This window comes from Rhea americana, unplaced genomic scaffold (genome assembly GCF_003343005.1).
Source record: "Rhea americana isolate MKP2758 unplaced genomic scaffold, rheAme1 scaffold_43, whole genome shotgun sequence".
Lineage (NCBI taxonomy): Eukaryota > Metazoa > Chordata > Aves > Rheiformes > Rheidae > Rhea > Rhea americana.
The window spans coordinates 242,412-261,424 of NW_028186568.1; the positions used below are offsets into that span (position 1 = coordinate 242,412).

Consider the following 19,013-nt stretch of genomic DNA (forward strand, 5'->3'; position numbering starts at 1 on the left):
TCACATATTTTTTTCAAGATTGTTACTCAACACTGAAATATTTACAAACTCTGTAAGCATTATATTAATGAACTATGGCTTCATGGCACTTTCAGTGAGATTACTTATCGTCTGGAGGGATGKGTCTTCAATTCTCGAGCTCCAGGGCAGCCCTCGTTTTCTAACCCAGCAACTTTATGAGCACTTCGCATGTGTTTAATAAAACTTATATTTTAAGCGATCTAAACAGTTCTTGTTCATCAAATCCAGAAGCACCTCCAGTAAAGCTRATGGAGCTTGAGAGAAAGACTGAGTGAATCAAAATAATAAGCCTGTCCTTTCCCTGTGCCTTGGTTTGCTAGTAAAGACAAGGCATACATATACCATACTCAGAATAAACAGTCCCTGTTTTATTTGTTTCCTCACTCTTCCTGTGTATTCAGGCCAGAGAGTCAAGACTCACTGACCTGCTTCTAAGTTTATAAACATACAGATAAGCTTTATTCTCTTTCAATCTTTATCTAAAAATCTGATTTTCAAGAAAACAAAAGTTCTTAGAGCACTAAGAAGACATGAAAGCAATGCTTTACGATGAGATTTAGTAACAATATTTAATGACATCCAAAAAGCCAGAGTCTCATTCTTTGAAGGTTTTCAGTGCCTAAATGTCTTTGAGCATCTGGACTAAAATAAAGGGGTTTATATTTGGAAAGACAGGTATTTAGTATATTGCGTTTCAACAAACAGTGTTTCAAAGTCAGAAGAGTTAGAGTTATACATACATATAGCCTTAAATGTGGTGTAAYCCTATCTGGCACCTAACAGACATAATATTTTCAAATGTTTTTTGGACAAAGTTTTCCTAAAATTAATATTTAATAAATGAGACTTGAAACTCCTATCTAGTTTCTTCAGGAAATTTTCTGCTTTAAAAAAATAGACTCCTTTGAAATGAAATGAGGCATGAAGGAATAAGCCTTTTTTTGATGTTTTCATTTACAACCAAGAAGGGGAGTAATGTTTCCACTTTCAAGGATCATGCTGTCGCAGGTGCTTATAMAGATATACTCAACATTTAATATAAACTTTCATAAGGTAAAGATTAATTTTATTTTCACAAATATTTGTGAATATTTACCACATGCATCTCTGCAAACTTTTACAATCTAAGTCTAATTCTCTCTTCACAGCAGGAGTGGCTCTGCTGTTCAGCAGATTTTTCAAACTTAAATCTGCAAATGTAATTGGTCTACAAAGCCTATTTCATATCAAACAACTTTTCTGAGCTCAATGAGTTAGAAAATGCTGCTTCTGATTGCTGTACCCTTCTTATGCTAGCTTTTGCTGTTGGTGAATTTGAGGTCATGCTAACAAGGGATAACTAACTACCCTGGAAGGAGGTAGGAGCCAGCAGAACTCACTGGAGGAAGCACTGTTTTGTACTTATGTTTTTCCCTAAACATTCAAAACAGCCACTGCCAGAGTCAGGCTTTTGGGCTAGGTACTCCTGCATACAAYCCATGTTTCCAGAGCAAAGTACAAAGCATGTTTTAACCCCTCACTCCTGAAGGCATTTAACTTCTTCACACTCATCTTTATCCAGTACTGCAGAAAAGAAAAAAGTGTTTGTGATGTTTCTCCTTTTTTTTCCCATTTCCCCATTTTACATGTTTTTCAAATTTGCTTTGCTATGAAAAGACCTGCTGCATGGCTCTGTCATAGCACTGGCTCCCAGAGCTTGGACTTGCCCACTCTATGCTCTACTGTSCAGTACAGGTTAGGCAGCAAAAATCATTCAGAAATGTTTCTGGTAGCACATCTTTTGTCAGTAACTACTCAGTAAACACTTTTGTCAGTGAATGCTGTGTTAACAAGTACTTAAGGATTTGCTCCCATTACTTGACACGGTAATAAATACTTCACGTTGGAGTGACTTCCAGCTTTTCTGAGTGTGGGTGGGCAGCAATAATTCAGCACTCTCCTTTAAAGATGAAATTAAGCTGTCAGAAATATTATCTGTGTGCCAAAAGTTACACGGAACCTTACTGACAGCAATTCTCATTTTTGCTCTTTAATTTCTCACTTGCCCTGTGCCAACAGGGTTTTGCCTTCAGTATTGCACTTCAAGTTAAATAGCTGTCAAGTTTTAACTGTTTTGTAGAAACTAGTTTGGACTTTCTCACATGTACAACCTAGGATGCATGTGCTCCTCTTGCACTTATATTTAACAGTATAGTAAAGTTTGTTGCCTGGATCAAACAGCAGTGACATGTCTAAAATAATTCCCACCAATGTGCTAGGTATCTTGAGACTAATGGAAAATCTAGAGCTACTAGTCAGARGAGTAGGTAGTCTGAGTAGGAGAGAAATGCAACCCAGCTAAGATAGTAAAGCAGTCTCAACTTTGGAACTTGTCACCCATGCTGGAAAAAATAATAAATAGTATGCTGCAAAGGCCAAAGGATGAGAGCCCCCGTAGTTCTGTGGTATACTGAACTGAGGAACATAGGAGGCATCTGCAGGTGCTTATTTTTGATGGAACAGAAACTAAACCACTTTAAATAGTTTAAAAACACCATTTAAATTCTAAGATTTTCTAAAAACTGCCATAACACAGAATATTTTTTTTCCAGGGGATCTAAAATTACAGATTTAGCTATCACATATTGAGCAACAATTGTGTGTCTGAGGATGCATGAGAAACCCTCCCCAAAGCTCTTCCTGCTAAATGGGCCTCAGAGTTAYRTAGAAAAAGAGAGAAAACCCAATTTCCATTTCAGGTGAAAAGTTGTGGGTTCACAGAAGAAACAGCGACAAGCCTGTGATACATGTTCACATCAGAGCAGTCATGTGGTCCTGCTTCAGATGACTTGCATGGCCAGCGATGTTTTCACCAGTGGCAAAACACACTGAGAGTTCAGTTCAGGTGAGGTACTCTTGACCGAGAAGTCAGAGATTACCTCTGTTGCACATATTATATACACAGGCTTGATCTTTTACTTTTTATGTATTAAACCCAGTATTATTTAAGCTGGTATTTACACCATGCTGCTCTACCAGAACAAACTTTCCTACCTATATTCTAAACAGAAAGATCAGCATGTCAGCATCATTTCAAACTAACGTTTCTATGTAAGGTTTTGTTACTGGAAAACACTGAGTAAATTCCCAGCTTTCCATTTCCTCATCTCTCTTAGTACTCAGAATTGGTGCTGTATCTGCCCACCACCAGCTGGCAGGAACATTACTTTACAATTACTGATAGTTTAATTCTTCTTTTGTTCCCCTGCACACTAAAGCAATCTTGATTTTGAAATGGTCAGAACTTTCTGAAAATTAGCTCTCTTCACATTAGGATAGACACTTAGACACTATTATGTGCAAATCTACATCGGCCAAGAAAAAGTTAAAGAGCTGCTCTGGGCACAATGAACACTGTTCACTTCATCTGCAAGAACAGTCAGACTTTGGAGGGTGAGAAACAAGGTATGGTGCTAGGTTAGGGAAACAAAGTTRGAAGAAGAACGCATCTTTTTCCCTAACTCTCTGGAATAACAACACGGGCTTCAGCTGAGACCAAACTTATCAGGTTTGCTTTTCAGTCCAGAATGTCTCTCCATTTACTAGGAACTTTTTAATGGTCTGAGTGAGGCCATAGCAGCCAGTGACACAGAAGAGGACAATCAGCTTCAAGCCTCAGTCATTTGCCCTCTACCTATAGAGAACATGCACAGAGTGATCACAAGTTAAGAATACCATGATCTCAACCACCTCAGAAGGATACTTGAAAATATGTTCTCAGAAAATTTTAGGGATCTAGTGAGAAGCATCAGTTGAAAGGCCTTTCTGTCCAATAGGACTCATGTTTTTACTTCAGCAATATCCTTATTTAAAAGTACTACAGTGTACTGCAGCAACAAAAAGATATTGACACTCAGATGCAAATTAATATAAACCCATAGGAATTCCTACAAATAACACTTAATAAGTGAAGAAAGCATGCAGTTAGCAAACACAAAGTTCTTATCTGTTCTCATATTCTCTACACTGTATAGCCAGCAAAGGTAAAATGACWTTTTTGTGTATTTTTTCAGAACATTCACTACAATGAGGTGGAATTTCAGAGGGTGGCAGAAACATATTTTTGCTTACTTATACTCTGTAAGATAGTAGCAATTCAAAAAAATGACAAAAAAAAGTAAAAGCTAAAATAGCAGAGAGATAAAGACTGCAGCCATTGTCCCAATTCTTACCTTTCAGAGTTGCTTTCTTAAGTACCTTCATGGCATAAAGCTGACCCGCATCAGATCCCTTGATCTTCCTCACTAGAAATACCTATGAAAAGCAGATACCTCATGTAAATGAGAACTGAACTCTTAGTTGAGAGCATTTGTTGCATTTGACAGAGTAATAGATACTAAGGCTCAGGATTTCTAATGAAAATTATTAGCTGTAAGTATTTCATTTCTATTTTACCCACAATGGCTGAACTAGCTCTGGAAAGCTGCAGTCTTAAGCCAGTACTTCTTCTCAAAGAGGGTACGTTCAACATTATTAATTGCCATTACACAGTAACTTGAAGATGGGTCAATGGGCATAAGCACTGTGTGCACATTTCTTCATTTTCCRAATAGCTCTACATGAAAAAAAGTTATGCTTCATTTGTGCTTAGGAATGTCCAGTTTCTTAAAAGTACTGCCACCAAGGAAACTGAGGAGAAAAAACAGTTTGATGTAATTTATATCTCAGAACATGAACTGTGACGAGCCTAAGATGCACCTGAAGCAAATAGTTCATAACCACTGATAAGCTGAAATAAGTTTGTACGAAAGCTCTCTCAAAAAATGACATAATTAAATAAAAACCTGAAAATCTGTTCAYGAATATTTAAGGAAAGGTAGGACTGTATTTGATCTATCTATAATCTATAATCTCCATGCAACTCTTTCTTCCTATTTGACATCAGTGCATCTGAGCACAGGAGGGATAGTGAATAAAGGAATCAGTAGTTCAGTTCTGTCCATATAAGCCTTTCAGWCTTTTAATGACTGAAAATAATAAGAACTTTCGGACAGTTTCCAGGACTCACTCTGTCTGCYGAAGTCAGAAATATCAGACAATGCTGTCTCGTTTTTTATTTCAGCACTTTTCTTACTGGACCGAAGCAGGAAGTAAAGCCAAATGCAAAAATAAACATAACCACACATTTATAAGTATGCTTTTTTTATAATATACATACATACATACATATATATATATATAAAATGTATAAATTAACAAAGGTAGGCTGAAAATATCTAATTGGATTACAAAGATGTGTGAGAATTATTTTATTCATTGCTTTTTTAGGAATCATGCTGCTCTAGCAAATTGCCTCCATCCAAAATACAAAAAGCACCCCCCCCCCCCCCCCCCCCCCGAAAAAAAGAAGAGGTGAAGGAATCTGTTTCCAGCACATTATTTGCAAGTTGAAATACTCCGTCTTCTGCAAAAAAATCTATAAGCATATTATGATTTCTCRAACACTCTTTAAGGAAAGGTTTGTGAGGAGAGATAACTTCTATCTAACCAGCTGGAGAGGTTGAAAAAAAAAGGGTAGTTTCTCTCAGAGCAGGTCTCTCCTATCTGAACAGCATCATAGCTGTAGCTACAACACTTCTACACCATGCTCTGACCCAGTTTGGTGAGACTTCTAAATTATGAATTGTTCTCAGGATGTTTCCTGTGCATACGAGAGATGCACAGTTCTTCAGCTGAGCTTCCTTGCCTAGCTGGGACTGGATATGTATAGCTTGGTCCCACTACCTGTTTCCTAGTTTGGTTAACATGTAAGTACCTTTGGTACTCACAACTGTAGAAACAAATTATGAAACTTAGATGCAACAGGAATGCATAAGACTTTCTGAAGTGTTTTCCATTAATATTCATGATAAAGTGAGTTCAGCTGCTACTGTATTAACAGGAAGTCAAATCATTTAGAAATTCAGCTAAACACAGAGAAAAGTTGGGCTACTTTTCCACCCAGTCCAAGTAGAATATCTAATTCTTGTACAACTTTGAAAGGGAAGAGAAAGTCACAAAGCAAGTTTATTCAAACACTACATCTTCAGCTTTATTATACTTCTGTAAACATGGTTATAGGATCTTTATATAAAAAAAAAAACTCTCAGACTAAGATAATGCTTTAAAGATGTATTGCACATCAACCAGCACAGCATACTGCAAACAGCAGAAGTATTATTAGGCTCTAATTCTAGAAGTACTGGGGAGAAAAAGTATGTTATCTGCCATGTAATCTTGCAAAGCTTATAATACCCCTGGGGCTGTAGTAAGCAAAATTATCCATTTGTGTTACTAGTCACTTGTCAGCTGTTCCCTGTAGCACGTGATAGGGCGTTTGGTCTGCATTCCCTCCAAAACAGATGAGTCAAGAACACTGTGTGCCGTTTCAGAGGACATCAAAATAATCATCAAACCAAAGAGGAAACAGAACAAATGAAAATGAATTGTACTGCAAAATGATGGTGTCCTCCTGATTATTCTTAAAGGAAAAGTCACATCATTCTTGAAACTGTAAAGTGGTCCTAGAGTGCTCACTTGACTGTTAATATGAGTTAAATTACACTAGTTGGCCAGGATACCACAGATATGCAGCTAGGCCAGGATATCACAGATATGCTGCTAAACGTGATTTTCATTTTTTCAGTTTGATATGTATACAAGCACACCTCAGACTATTAATAACTGGCTGCAGAAACAGAACTAGCAAAACTCCCTTTAGCTGGAGCAATGGATACACTAGTCAAATCCCAACCTAGAGAGCTAAGCAAGTGCTATGACTTTCGAACAAAGGCTTCTTCCTTAATCCTATATGAAATAATTTAGGCTGCAGGTGAACAACTTGAAAATCAGCAGCTTGCTGTCTGAGGAGACTGATTTGAGCCATCACCTCAAATACTGAAGTGATGAAAATTTAGCTAGTTGTGGACTGCATAAGAACTACAGACAAGACTTTGCTCCCCTGTGTCTGTGCTGCCCTGGAGAATTTACTGATTTGTTTCACATAAGACAGAAAAGTGACTTGCAGTCACRCACAACCCCAGAGAGGTATGAAGTGTACCCCTCACGTGCAGTGCCATTGAACTGGGTGCAGCGTGTCCCAGAAATCAGATCTTCTTTTGGGAAGCAGTGGCAGAGACCAGACTTTTCACTTATAAAAAGTCTAAAGCTAGAAAGCCAACACAGATAATTAATAATGAAATGCATTTGTATCTTCTAAGGTACCCAGTGAGCTGTTTCTAAAATATTTATTGCACAAAATCTGAAAACTGGCTAGTCTGCTTCTGCTACTCTTTCAAAAGGGCTTTCTTTTCCTTTTCCTTTTCCCTTTCTTCTTCTTTTCCTTCTTCCTTTTTCTTCTTTCCTTTCTTTTTCCTTTTCCTTTCTTTTTTTCTTCTCACATTGAATCACACAAGAAACATCATGTTGGGTTGTCTGATCTTTCATCTTTCTTTAATATTTGAAACTCAAATAGTATCTTTTCTCCCTCTTGCAATTCTCCAGATCAAAACTTGGAAGTGAAAACTAACTCTTCTGAATTCCCTCATCTCAGGGAACTTTTAACAGACTTAATAATATAAGTCTGGAATAGTGAGGAAGCTGCTAAATACTCTAAATACAGCTTCTTTCAGGAATAAAACTGAAGGCCGTCATTTATTATCATGGTGTTCAGCTTTGCGCTGTTCACCTCAGCAGATTTTAGGTATGAGTCAGTTCCTCAAGTCAGCCAGAATGTTCCACTGTTCAAGGCTGGGAAATATTAAGAAAAACAGAAAATAACACACTTAAAATGACAAAGACTTCCATGTCTGGTTTAAATTAGGTTCACTACAGTGTCACCCTTCCAGAGGTTTCAAAGTCTGATTTAGCTAAACCATAAAAAGAATTTAAGACTGAATTGATTCCTCCTCCTTTTTCCTCCATCCTTTCTCCTATTCTCATTTCTACCAGAAGCAACCTGCTGCAGTACAATTGCCTTTGGGATAAAGCAAGCCTACAATTTGTAATGTTTTCTCTCCATAACTTAGCTTGTGGTCACACATGTGGGCAGTTTTTTAATACAAATGCTACATATATTTATATATTTATAGATATACATGCACATGCAGAGGCATATTCAGCAATGAATTATATGAGGAAATATAGGTCTGTGTAGGCATCAAAATTGAAGTAAAAATGAAAACAAATTGTCTCTTAGTTAACTGATGAAAGCTCACAGCTATAAATTGCATCTAAGACTCAGACAGCTGTAGGTCTCACAATACCGCTGTGAGGTAACTATCTATAGGTAGGGTTAATGATGGAGAAGCTAAAGCACTGAGAAGATAGGGCCAACATCACACCCACCTGCCTTCAGCAGCTGACTTTAAACCTCTGAATGTCCCTATTTACATCCTCTAACAAAGCAGCAATAATGAACTCATCTCACTGAAGGCCAGGCCAGAAAAAAGGTGAGGAATCTAACTTAACAGATGATGACAAGCTAATGCTCACTTGTGCTCATTAGTCCCAGTCCAGAGCCATAAGCATTACTTTCTAAACTTTTTTACATATAGGAATGAAGCAAAAGGGCAAAGTCTTTCCGAAATGAAAAGAGAAGTGGTTTAGTTTTGCTAATCTGCCTTTACAATATAGTTGATAATATAGGCAGTGGTGCCAGTGTAAACGATCTCAGAGAAAGTACATAATTTAAACATTACCCTACGTGATTAGACAGCATAAACAATTACCTTTCCATATGAGCCTTGTCCTAACACTTTCAGCAGCTCAAACTGAGAAGGATCTGCTTTTTCAAAACCTTCCTTCACATGATGACTGATGTCTATTTCCTTCACGATTCCTTCATCCTGCAAAGGAAAAGAAAACAAAATAACCCGAATCAGAGCTGTTATCCTAAGCAAAAGTATTGTGTATTAAAATCTCATCTTCTGAGATGCTACACTCACATGTGAAGCTGTGAAAYAGAAACTAATGCTTTTCCAAATATCCTGTGAGCCTGTTGTTGTCGGGGAGGAGAATGGCTGGACTGTCAGGACGTCCAAGTCTATTCCTTCTGCTTATGAAACATCAAGACCAGACTAGATAGACTGTATAGAYTGAAGCACGGAAATGCCTTGCTGCCATTGCAGAGCTCAGTGTGCTCCTCACAGACTTTGCTAGTAGTGCAATGTAGCCACACCTACACTACAGAGCCTCCAGCACACTCCTCTCCACACACTTCCTCAGTCTGTCTGCAAGCATCATTTAAATTCATGTCCAAAAGTGAAGCTCTCCTRGTCTCAAGAAGCAATTTTTCTTTTAAGCAGGCAATGAAAAAATGATATTAAAAGTGTCTCTTCCTATTTACCTGGAAGCATGGAAAATTACTACCAGCAACCTTCTAAACAGAAAATAAAGATTTAGATGGGGTGATAGTGGGGTGAGAAGGAGAAAAGAATGACACACACTTTTTTTGTTTGCAGGAACTAGCTTTAAACATTTTGCATTTTCCAGTTTCTTTTGTTGAAATATTTCCATTGTCAACAGAGGCACATCCCTTAAAGATGCCAACGGAACTAGGACTTTTTTCTTGCAAGCTGTGACATATGGCATTTATTCATTTGTTCTGTGTTATTATAGCATGCTCCTCTAAAAACAGAGTGACTGGGTCAGATGAGACCCAGAGGGACTATGTAGAGTTTGCAGCAACCCAGAAAGTCACTGAGCTGAAAGGAAACCTGAAAGCAAGGAACTGTTCTTCAAGGACACAGTGGCAGAGGAAGACTATATTTATATGCCTTTCTTATTTCTGTAGTGTCTCATGTACCCGATTAYGAAGTTTTAAAATCCAAACTAATTGTTTTAGCTTCTGTTGAACTAAASTGGGGATTTGAGTACCAAAACTTTATTTCCCAGATCTGAGGAAATGGCTCATTTATACTGAAGGAATAGGTCTGAGTATGCCTGTACCTAACAGAAGCTGCTGAAATCTTCTGAACAGTATTTTTAAATAGGACTTTTACTATAAATTCCCTTTTCTCCCCAATAAAAAAATCTCAGTAAAACCTGGAAATGTAATGTTTCCCTCTCCTTCTTAAAAATGAATGTGAGGAAAAAAGAAATATCATTCTAAAACAAGAACACTTTCACAAAGTCACCTGGTCAAAACACACCCATTTTTCTAAACAAGAATAAAGTTGACTCCTGTCTTCTCCAAGAAAATTGGCATCATTTTGGACCAGCTATAATGACACACCTGATGCAAGATGCATTACCTAGGCTGCTCTGTACACTGCAGTCTCATCCTCTCTCTTCCCTACCTCATCTTTTTACCCTCACATACTTTGAAAAAGGGTGTCCTTCTGATTTTAAAAACATTTGTTAGTTCAAATTTATTCAGAAGAGAAATAATAGTAAACTGATAMAAATTTGACACTTTAGTTCTGTTTCTTAAGGAAACCAAGGCTTAYGTTGATACTATAATCAGAAGCTCCAGCAAATTATGAAGTAATGAGCTTTCACACTTAGGGACACAYGTTTTTACGTAAACCTGAAGCAAGTGAGGGCCTCACACACTGTTAAAAACATAATTTGAGCTAAGCCTCCCCCACAAACACACACAGCTCAAGTCAAGCATTTGGATTGCGTGGATCAGCGGCAATCTCATTAAGGCGCTGCTCACAAAAGCTAAAAATGACAAATGACTCCCTGCAATTGCCGGGGGCTCCTGCACTGACCCACCTTTTAYTCCCCAAGGCAGACTTGACATGCTCGGCAATTCTCCCTGCAGCGACCGCAGACAGAATTTGGGAGGACAAGCTTCTGCGGGCCAACCTTTGTGAACACCCCCCAAAACTGCTCTATGAATGACTTTGTCTGCAGTCAGGGTGGCTTAAGAGCACTCAGCCACAGTTCCACAATTTCACCCATCTCTTTTTTTTCCTTGCACAGAAATACAGCAAGTAAAGATCATCCATCAGAGCGAGAGGAAACAGGAGCTAGGTCCAAATTTCACACTATATCCAGGAGAAAAATCTCTGCAAAAAATAATCTAACCTCAATTTCACATACATACCAGGTATCTTTCTCAGAACTGTTTCTTCTTTTCACTAACATCTCATCTTTAAAAACTGTAGGTAAGATCTACCTCCTTAAGGGAACACCAAAACCCTTTTCCTTCCTGTTTAGCTAGTATTGAAGCCTAAATCATGTTAATAATTACAGCTACATTTGCAGGTTTAAACAATGAATGAGTTTCAAAATATCCAGCCCTATTAATCATTAGAGTCATAGGTCTACAACCTTTAGCAAGTTTCCCTCTGTGTTATTAAACTAACATAAACTCTTCAGTTTAAAGTGTTTAGTTACAGGAGTATATCAGAACTATTAAGGTGACGATGAGTCTGCTTGCYGGAAGAATGCTGAAAAAATTGAGTATTCCCAGAGAATAGCATAATTAATTCATAATTTGCAATAAAAACAACACTTTAATTATATACACATTTAATTTAAACCACAGAAAAAATATTATTAAAAAGAACAAACTCAGGACTGAATACAAAGCCTAATGTCGTATAGCAGAGAAGCACAGATTTTAAAGATGACTAGAACCCTGTTAGATTATCTGATTTCATAGCAATATACAAAAGGCTGGCTAGAAGAGGCTTCTGGAGGTCATCTGCTCCAGCCTCCTGCTCAAAATGTCACCAACACTTGATCAGGCCAGCTGGTTTTTGTCCACTGTAGTTCTCAGTGTCTCAAACAATGAAGCTTGAGGCATTTCCTATGAAAGATTATTCTCCTTCCATTTGCCTGGCTCAAAAWTACCCACAGTCATGTCAAGCTGCAAGCTCCCTGTTTTCTTAGGAGGAAGCAGGATATTTTTCTAGGAAGGCAGAATTTCCTGTGCATTTCCTGTGGTCTCCTCACTAGAAAGGGGAAGYGAAGCAACACTGAAGAACATGCCAAACCGCTCTTAGTAGCTTTACTTGTGAGTGGCCCGAGAGGTAATTAGCATGTCAGCTGCTATGAGAAATCCACCTCCCACTGGAGTAAAAAGCAAACCTTTCAGTGCTTGAGACTGAACACATTGTTCCATTAAGAAAATACACTCGAGTGCACTGTATCTCTGGGTCTCTGACACCATGGGACGAAGTATCTTAAGTTGAGCCAGTTATAAACTCTAGCCAGCCATCACCCAAACCTGCAAATCAGTCCTACTTTCATAGACCCATCAACATGAGGGCTGTCTTCTTAAACCTGCTTAGGAAATGCAACTTGCTGGAACTAAGTAGAGGGGTAAGAAGAATGGGAATCAGAAGTAAAAGCAAAGTAATGACACTAGAAATGCTCCTAACTGAGCTTCCTCGTAGTATTTAAATATACTTTAGAAAGAACCATAGCAATCTAAACTAGCTGTAGTTGCAAAACAGCTACAGCTGTATGTTCCTGAAAAGGTGCTAAAAGAACTTTTGCTTCCTGATTTAATTAGTGTTCAGACAGGAAAGTGTAATCTTATAATAGGACACAAGGAATGAAGTACCTGAAGGTACCCTAATTAGTCTAACCCTGCTTAGCTCTTTCCTGAGCTGTTCAGTTGCCTTCTGTAYATTTTTATAACAGAACCGGTTGCTAGAAATTGTCACTGGTATTTGTCTGAAGCTATTCAACTTGTTTAGCTAAGGGTTTCTTTTACCTTACTTAAGGGCTTATTTTATCTTACTAGAAAAACAACAGCAGTTTTATAGTTCCATTTTCACATTTTTACTCAGTTGGATTTTGCCCTATCATTTATGTCTTCTTAAATCCACCTGCATTAAAATAAGACCAACTATGGCACACTACAAAGAATCATTTTTCTGGAATATTGTTGATCGGAGTCAAACTCAAGGTATCCATGCACAAGAACTGCGGGCGGATTCTCCTAGTTGTTTTTGCTTTGAGTTGCATCTTAAGAGACCTCTCTTACACAGATTTTTTCACCGGCTCAGGCAGTGCTGTACATATGCATTAGAAATTTGCATTACAACAACTACACTGAGTTAACAGTTAATCACAATACAGATTATGCCTGTCTCTGTGGTCACTACAACTGAAATCAATGCGGCTATTAGCCTAGCAAAGTGCCATAAAAATGATAAAGGTTGGCAGAATTGTGGCTAAAGTATGTCATTTAACCCTATATGGAACAAGCCTTCTGATATTATAGACCACAAGAAGTAATGTTAGACTAGATAAATTGGCTGCACAGTATTTGGAAAGGCTTGTCCTTGATAAAATCAGTAAAATAAAAAGAACTAAAGAAATTTTCAGAATGATACTTTGGAATATGAGCTGAATAGAAACCAAATTGATGAGGGAATGTAACATTTCCAAATCAGATTTGCAGCACTCAAACCCGAACAAAAAGTCAAACTTAAATTACAATGAAGCTTAATCCAACACCCTTCTGTTATGCTTATAAGCAATGTCACAACACAAATAAGCAATGAGTAGGATGCAATTTATTAATTCACAGGCATAGATTATTCACATATCAGAGGAATAGAAAGAAAGATCAATCAATAGTTAGCAAATAAAGCAGAGTCTAAGTACCACCAAGCAATCTGGGCTCTCAACCTCAAGGAGTTTCCTGGTCAGGCATCCCCAAACCAGGGAGGAGGTGACTTGTATCTGTCTCTCCTAGAGTAAGTCCCCTTCCCTTACCTATAGATATATCTGACAGTGATGACCACAAGTCATACGACAAAGCTTTGTTCAGCCGGTGGAACTAAGATGTGGTTCCAGGTGGTCAGTTCTTGGCAGATTGTCCTGCTCACAGGACAATGAAGCTGTCCAAATTCTGCTCACAGGACAATGCAGCTGTCCAAGTCCTATTAATAAAGCAAGTTGTATCAGACCTCAGGTATCTGCTCACATTAATAACAGTGACTGGAGGGCAGCCTGTGGAAGCCAGGTGTACTTMATCAATATAACAACGGGGTTCAGCGTAGCCTCCCCTACACCTTCATGATARCCCTTCCATGTTTCTTGTGGTGTTGGATGCAGCCTAAGGGAATGGACAGTGAAGAAAGTGGGCACACAGTGAAGAAGCTATTTTAATGAGGAGGATTTCAGTTTGGAAAAAAAAAAAACAGGAACCAGCTTCCAAAATGGGTGTTATCAGTGGACTTGGAGGAGTCAAAATGAATGTTCCACGGCTTGGTCTTGCAACAGCTGTGCACAGCAGCCTAGGCTCTTGCTCCATGCTGACTTTTCCCAACAGTGGATAAGCAGGAATGCTTGACCTGATGAAGCTTAATATTCTGTAAACTTCTGTAAATATTTATGTTTTCCACAAAAAGCATCATCCTGTGTCAAAAGTGAGATGGATGTTCTTGGCAACTTGAAGAAAGCACATGATAGAGCAGCAAAAACTAGGGAAGAGAGAGCACTGAACTGGAACCTATGATAAAAGAGGAATGGAGAGYGATTCTCTGAGACTAATACAAGAACAACCTATTTAGGGCTTGATTCTATACTGCATTATTCACTTACCCCCTCACTGTCCCTCCAAGTTAGTAGAAGTTTTAGATAAACAAGTAATGCAGGATTTGAATGGAGGGGCCTTTTTTGATTTCCTTTCCTTCGGGACATGGGAGAAGACAGACTCGGTTCTTGCCCTGCAACTGTAGATGACAGAGATGCATCTGTTTTGGTGCTTCCCGGACCCAGCAGGGGTAGAGCAGAAGGCCAGGTGCTCTCTCTAACACTGTTCTCACCTCAGATTTCCTCACACAGACCTTGGAGAAAGAGATTTACTAATGCTCAGTGGTTGCCAAAGAGCAACTACAGGGAACTCTTACAACCACAAAATACTTCCAGGCTCACCGTCACATGTCTGAACAGGGCAGCAAAATGTAAGGGTGTAGACCAGGGAATGGGATATATGGAGCCACGTAAAAGTACAGGCCTTCCTGAAGAGTAGCTCTTACCTCTTCAGCTATATAGCCTCGTATCTCGCCTGATCCACAACCTCTCAGCACACACCTTGGAAAACATTTGCTAGAAAACTGTGGGGTTTAACCTATTTTTCTCACTCTTCTGGCCCCTTCCAAACAGGTTTCTGAAGGACAGGACCTTCAAACCCAGAGACTACCTTCATTATGCATAGTAATTTCAACCATACATGAACTCTTTCCTCACTAAGACTTCCTGAAATGGTGTGAAACATCTGGAGGGGGTCACTTCAGAATTAGCTACTTTTTAGATATGTACAGTTTTACACAAACACGTCACATAGGAGGAAAGGTATAGTGCTAGTGTAAGATGATTATACTTTCACAAAATTTCTATGACAGCACAGAGATTTGTGATCTTTATTCCTTGCCTGGCCTTGTCCCCACCTGTGCAGTATCAGAACTGGCATGCAGGTATTCCTGTAAAGAAGCAATTAGCTTCTTTAAGCAATAGGCTTAATTTCCAAGCTTCATTTTCCAATTAAAATGTGTGCAATTTTGAGACAAAAATTACACAGGCTCTCCAGTCATCAGATCTGTTAGGCTTGCATGATTTCTGGAGTGAAGTCAAGGAGGAAATGAATGAAAATGTGACAAGAGGAAATACGAAATAATGGCAACTCTAAAGAGAAATATTGCTGTTCYAGAGAATCATTACTAGTCTATAGCATATGTTCAAGATACAGACTATATTTTGTCACCAGTCTTGCTATTTGGCAGGTTACCACCTAGCACGAGACAAATCACAACTATTTAATGTCCAAGTATCACTGGCARCGTAACATTCCAAAATAATATAGTTCATCAGGGAAGTATAGTTAAAACTCTGATACAGGAATAGTCAGGACAGGTTATGTCTGAAAATGATGAGACCATGTTTTCACCTCTGTTTTACAGGTTCTAACTTGGTTGAAGCCCTAAGAGAGTAACTTTTGTTAAAACATAACAGATCATTCAAATGCTGCCTAGTACAGGAAATGAATTGCTGGCCTGTGTTAGTTCTTTGAGGACAAGTAGCCACATAATAAATATATATGTATATACATGTGGACATTTATATATAAGCATTTTCATCAGCTTCCTCCCAAGTCAGTCTCCGGTAGCTGGCATAAAATTTAAAAAAGAAATCTTCCATTTTAAATGGCTTATAATATAAAGTCTGCCTTCTGTCATGGTCTGGATAGCTGTAAAATGAACAATAACACTGCACAAATTTTTGCCCTCTACTCACATTTGGAGTACTGAGTCCAATTCTGGACTCCCCAGTACAAGAAAGACATGGAGATACTGGAGAAAGTCCAGTGCAGGGCTACTAAGATGAACAGAGGGCTGCAGCAMCTGCCCTATGAGGAAAGGCTGYGAGAGCTGGGCCTCTTCAGCCTGGGGAAGAGAAGACTSAGGGGGATCTTCTCAATGTGTGTAAGTATCGGAAGGGAGGGTGTCAAGGCGATGGGGCCGGACTCTTTTCAGCGGTGTCTGGTGASAGGACAAGAGGCAACGGGCACAAACTGAAACACAGGAAATTCCGCCTGAATATCAGGAAGAAGCTCTTCACTGTGAGAGTGACTGAGCACTGGATCAGGTTGCCCAAAGAGGTTGTGGAGTCTCCTTCTCTAGAGATCTTCAAGGCCTGCCTGGACCCAATCCTGTGCAATGTGATTTAGATGACCTTGCTTGAGCAGCGGGGGGTGGAAAAGACAATCTCCAGAGGTCCCTTCCAGCCTCAACCATTCTGTGATTCTGTGACTGAATCTTCTAAGCGCTTAAAAAAACCCTACTCTAAGGTGTTAGAAATAATCCAGGCATTAGGACCACCCCAGATTTTGCAGTTCAGGTAAATTAAACAGTATCTCTTCTTTCTTCCCCATCTGAAAAATGTGAATAGTTCCCTTCTGTTACTTTGTAGGGATATTGTGAGAATTAACATAGCAAAGATTGTGAAGTTCCCTTAAACTATGTCCCTGCTGAGCAGGGAGGTTGGACTAGATGATCTCCGGAGGTCCCTTCCAACCTGACTGATTCTATGATTCTATGATTCTAATGGATAGTTTATCATTTACAAACCAGCTGAAATGCACAGTATATGATAGTAAGTAGCTTGTAACAATATTCTTATTTAACTTAGAWTGAAAACATTTAAGTTATTTCATCTGAAAGTGTCAAGGTTGGTCKTGGAAGATTACTGCTCTTTACTGAGTGATTGTAGTGTATTTACAATGTCARTTCCTGATTAGCACAAATTCATCCATCACAATGGTTGTGAAAATGCACAGGGACAGCCAGCTTCCTATTCAAAGTGCAAATATGCACTCAATTCTTGGTCTAACTTCCAACTCTGAACTGAAATCATTAGCGAAAATAATACTAATTTTTTATGTTAATTTTGGTGCAAGCTGCAAAGGTTTATGTATGTGGAGTGGGAAGTAMAAACAGCTCACAAAACACTATTGAATTAAGGGGTTAAAAAATCAGAACAAAAGCAGAACCATCTGGTAACAAAAAATACACAGTTGGCCAGCCTTACTCATACAGCACCAATCTACAAATACTCAAATACATTTGTGAACTTTAACAGAAACAGTCTCAAAATGAGTCACACCATTAAAGAACACAGAACTCGGCTATATTGCTCTGAGCTACARCAAATAAGAGCAGGAACATTTTCATCAACGTCCTACTTGGCATAGTTCACGTATGTGTCTTTGGTCTTACATCTCAGAAGAGCTGTAAGGTCCGCAACAGACTATTTCTGCTGGTGATTATTCAAAGAAAAAAGCATGGCGCTCATTCACCAAGGAAGAAGAGTAATTAAGGCTGGATCCAGTGCCTAGAACAAATTGTAGTTATTCCCAGAAAGGAAGTATTCTTAACTCCTTAGGATGTTATGTCACCACTAAATAGTGTTACAAAAACCAGACATGATAGTCGGGACAGTATACATCATCACATAACATACCATTTTATTTAAAACGGCCACTTCACACGAAGGAAGCTAGAATGCCAAAAGGCTTTTGTTTTTCACTTTCCCCTCTGACTCAAGTCAGTGCTCTCAGGTCAGTGGCAGGCCATGTGTGCTCTGATCAGAGCAGGCATCTGACCTGCTTACAAACATTTCACTAGTGCCTTGAGTGGCTCCTGCTGGAGACTATCCCAGGAGTACCGCTGCCTTCCACAACTACCTCCTGCTCCCCGGAGCTGTCTGCCAGCTGCTGCTGGGCTCCAGCACTCACGAGGGTAGACACAGCCCTAGAGCTCCTTCCAGATCTGCACCCAAAGGAAGCCAACACCAGCTCCAACCTGCTGTCTAACCCCTGCACACGACACCCACACCACCTCTAACTGCTCTCTGGTCAGTTCTTAGACTTCCTGTGGGACCYACTGCAAAGTCAGCTAAGTTTAGGGGAAGCCAGAAGGTCTATCTTAAGATATCTAAACAAGGAGTCTAAATTCAGAGCCGAGGCTGCTCTCTATTTAGTTGACAGAGCTGGGCATCCYGCACGGTCGTGATGACAACCTGTTGTCTATGCACTTACGTTACATGGTATAGAAGCCCCCAMATACCTCTGGGTCGCAGCTTTCCAGCTGTAAACTGCAAGTAAGAGCATATTCCTATTTCATGGGGGAATAAGGTCACCAGAAAGATTATGAAATGCTCAAATACCATAGCGTGAGGCTCAGARAAGTAGAAAGGCAGACAGAAAGGTCTATCCATTCAGGACACTATTCATTCAAAAAACATAAATACTTATTAAACAGTTTTGGTTCCCTGATTGCTATAYTCAGTTACTTCACAGACTAGGAAAAAAACATGCCTGATGTTTTACTAGTGCATTTGTGCATGAAATAAAAGCTCCATCTGTACTACGAAGATAAACTGCTTAARCAAAACACACTTGCAACCATTTCCTCACCGTTTCTCAAATGATCCAAATAAAACACTGCTCACCATAGCAGTGTAAATAGCAGCACAGCACAGTAAGTACAGAATACTGCCACAAG

At 39.1% G+C, this 19,013-nt stretch overlaps 1 protein-coding gene across 1 annotated transcript in view; it reads right to left on the reverse strand.

The window, feature by feature from the left end:
- Nucleotides 1-19,013, reverse strand: part of RPS6KA2 (ribosomal protein S6 kinase A2) — a 184,436-nt gene that overhangs the window by 102,571 nt on the left and 62,852 nt on the right. Inside the window, exons 2-3 of the mRNA XM_085315438.1 lie at nucleotides 8,769-8,885; nucleotides 4,233-4,314 (exon numbers count right to left, since the gene is read on the reverse strand). Of these exons, the coding sequence (XP_085171564.1) occupies nucleotides 4,233-4,314; nucleotides 8,769-8,885 (199 nt within the window). The remainder of the gene's footprint in view (nucleotides 1-4,232; nucleotides 4,315-8,768; nucleotides 8,886-19,013) is intronic.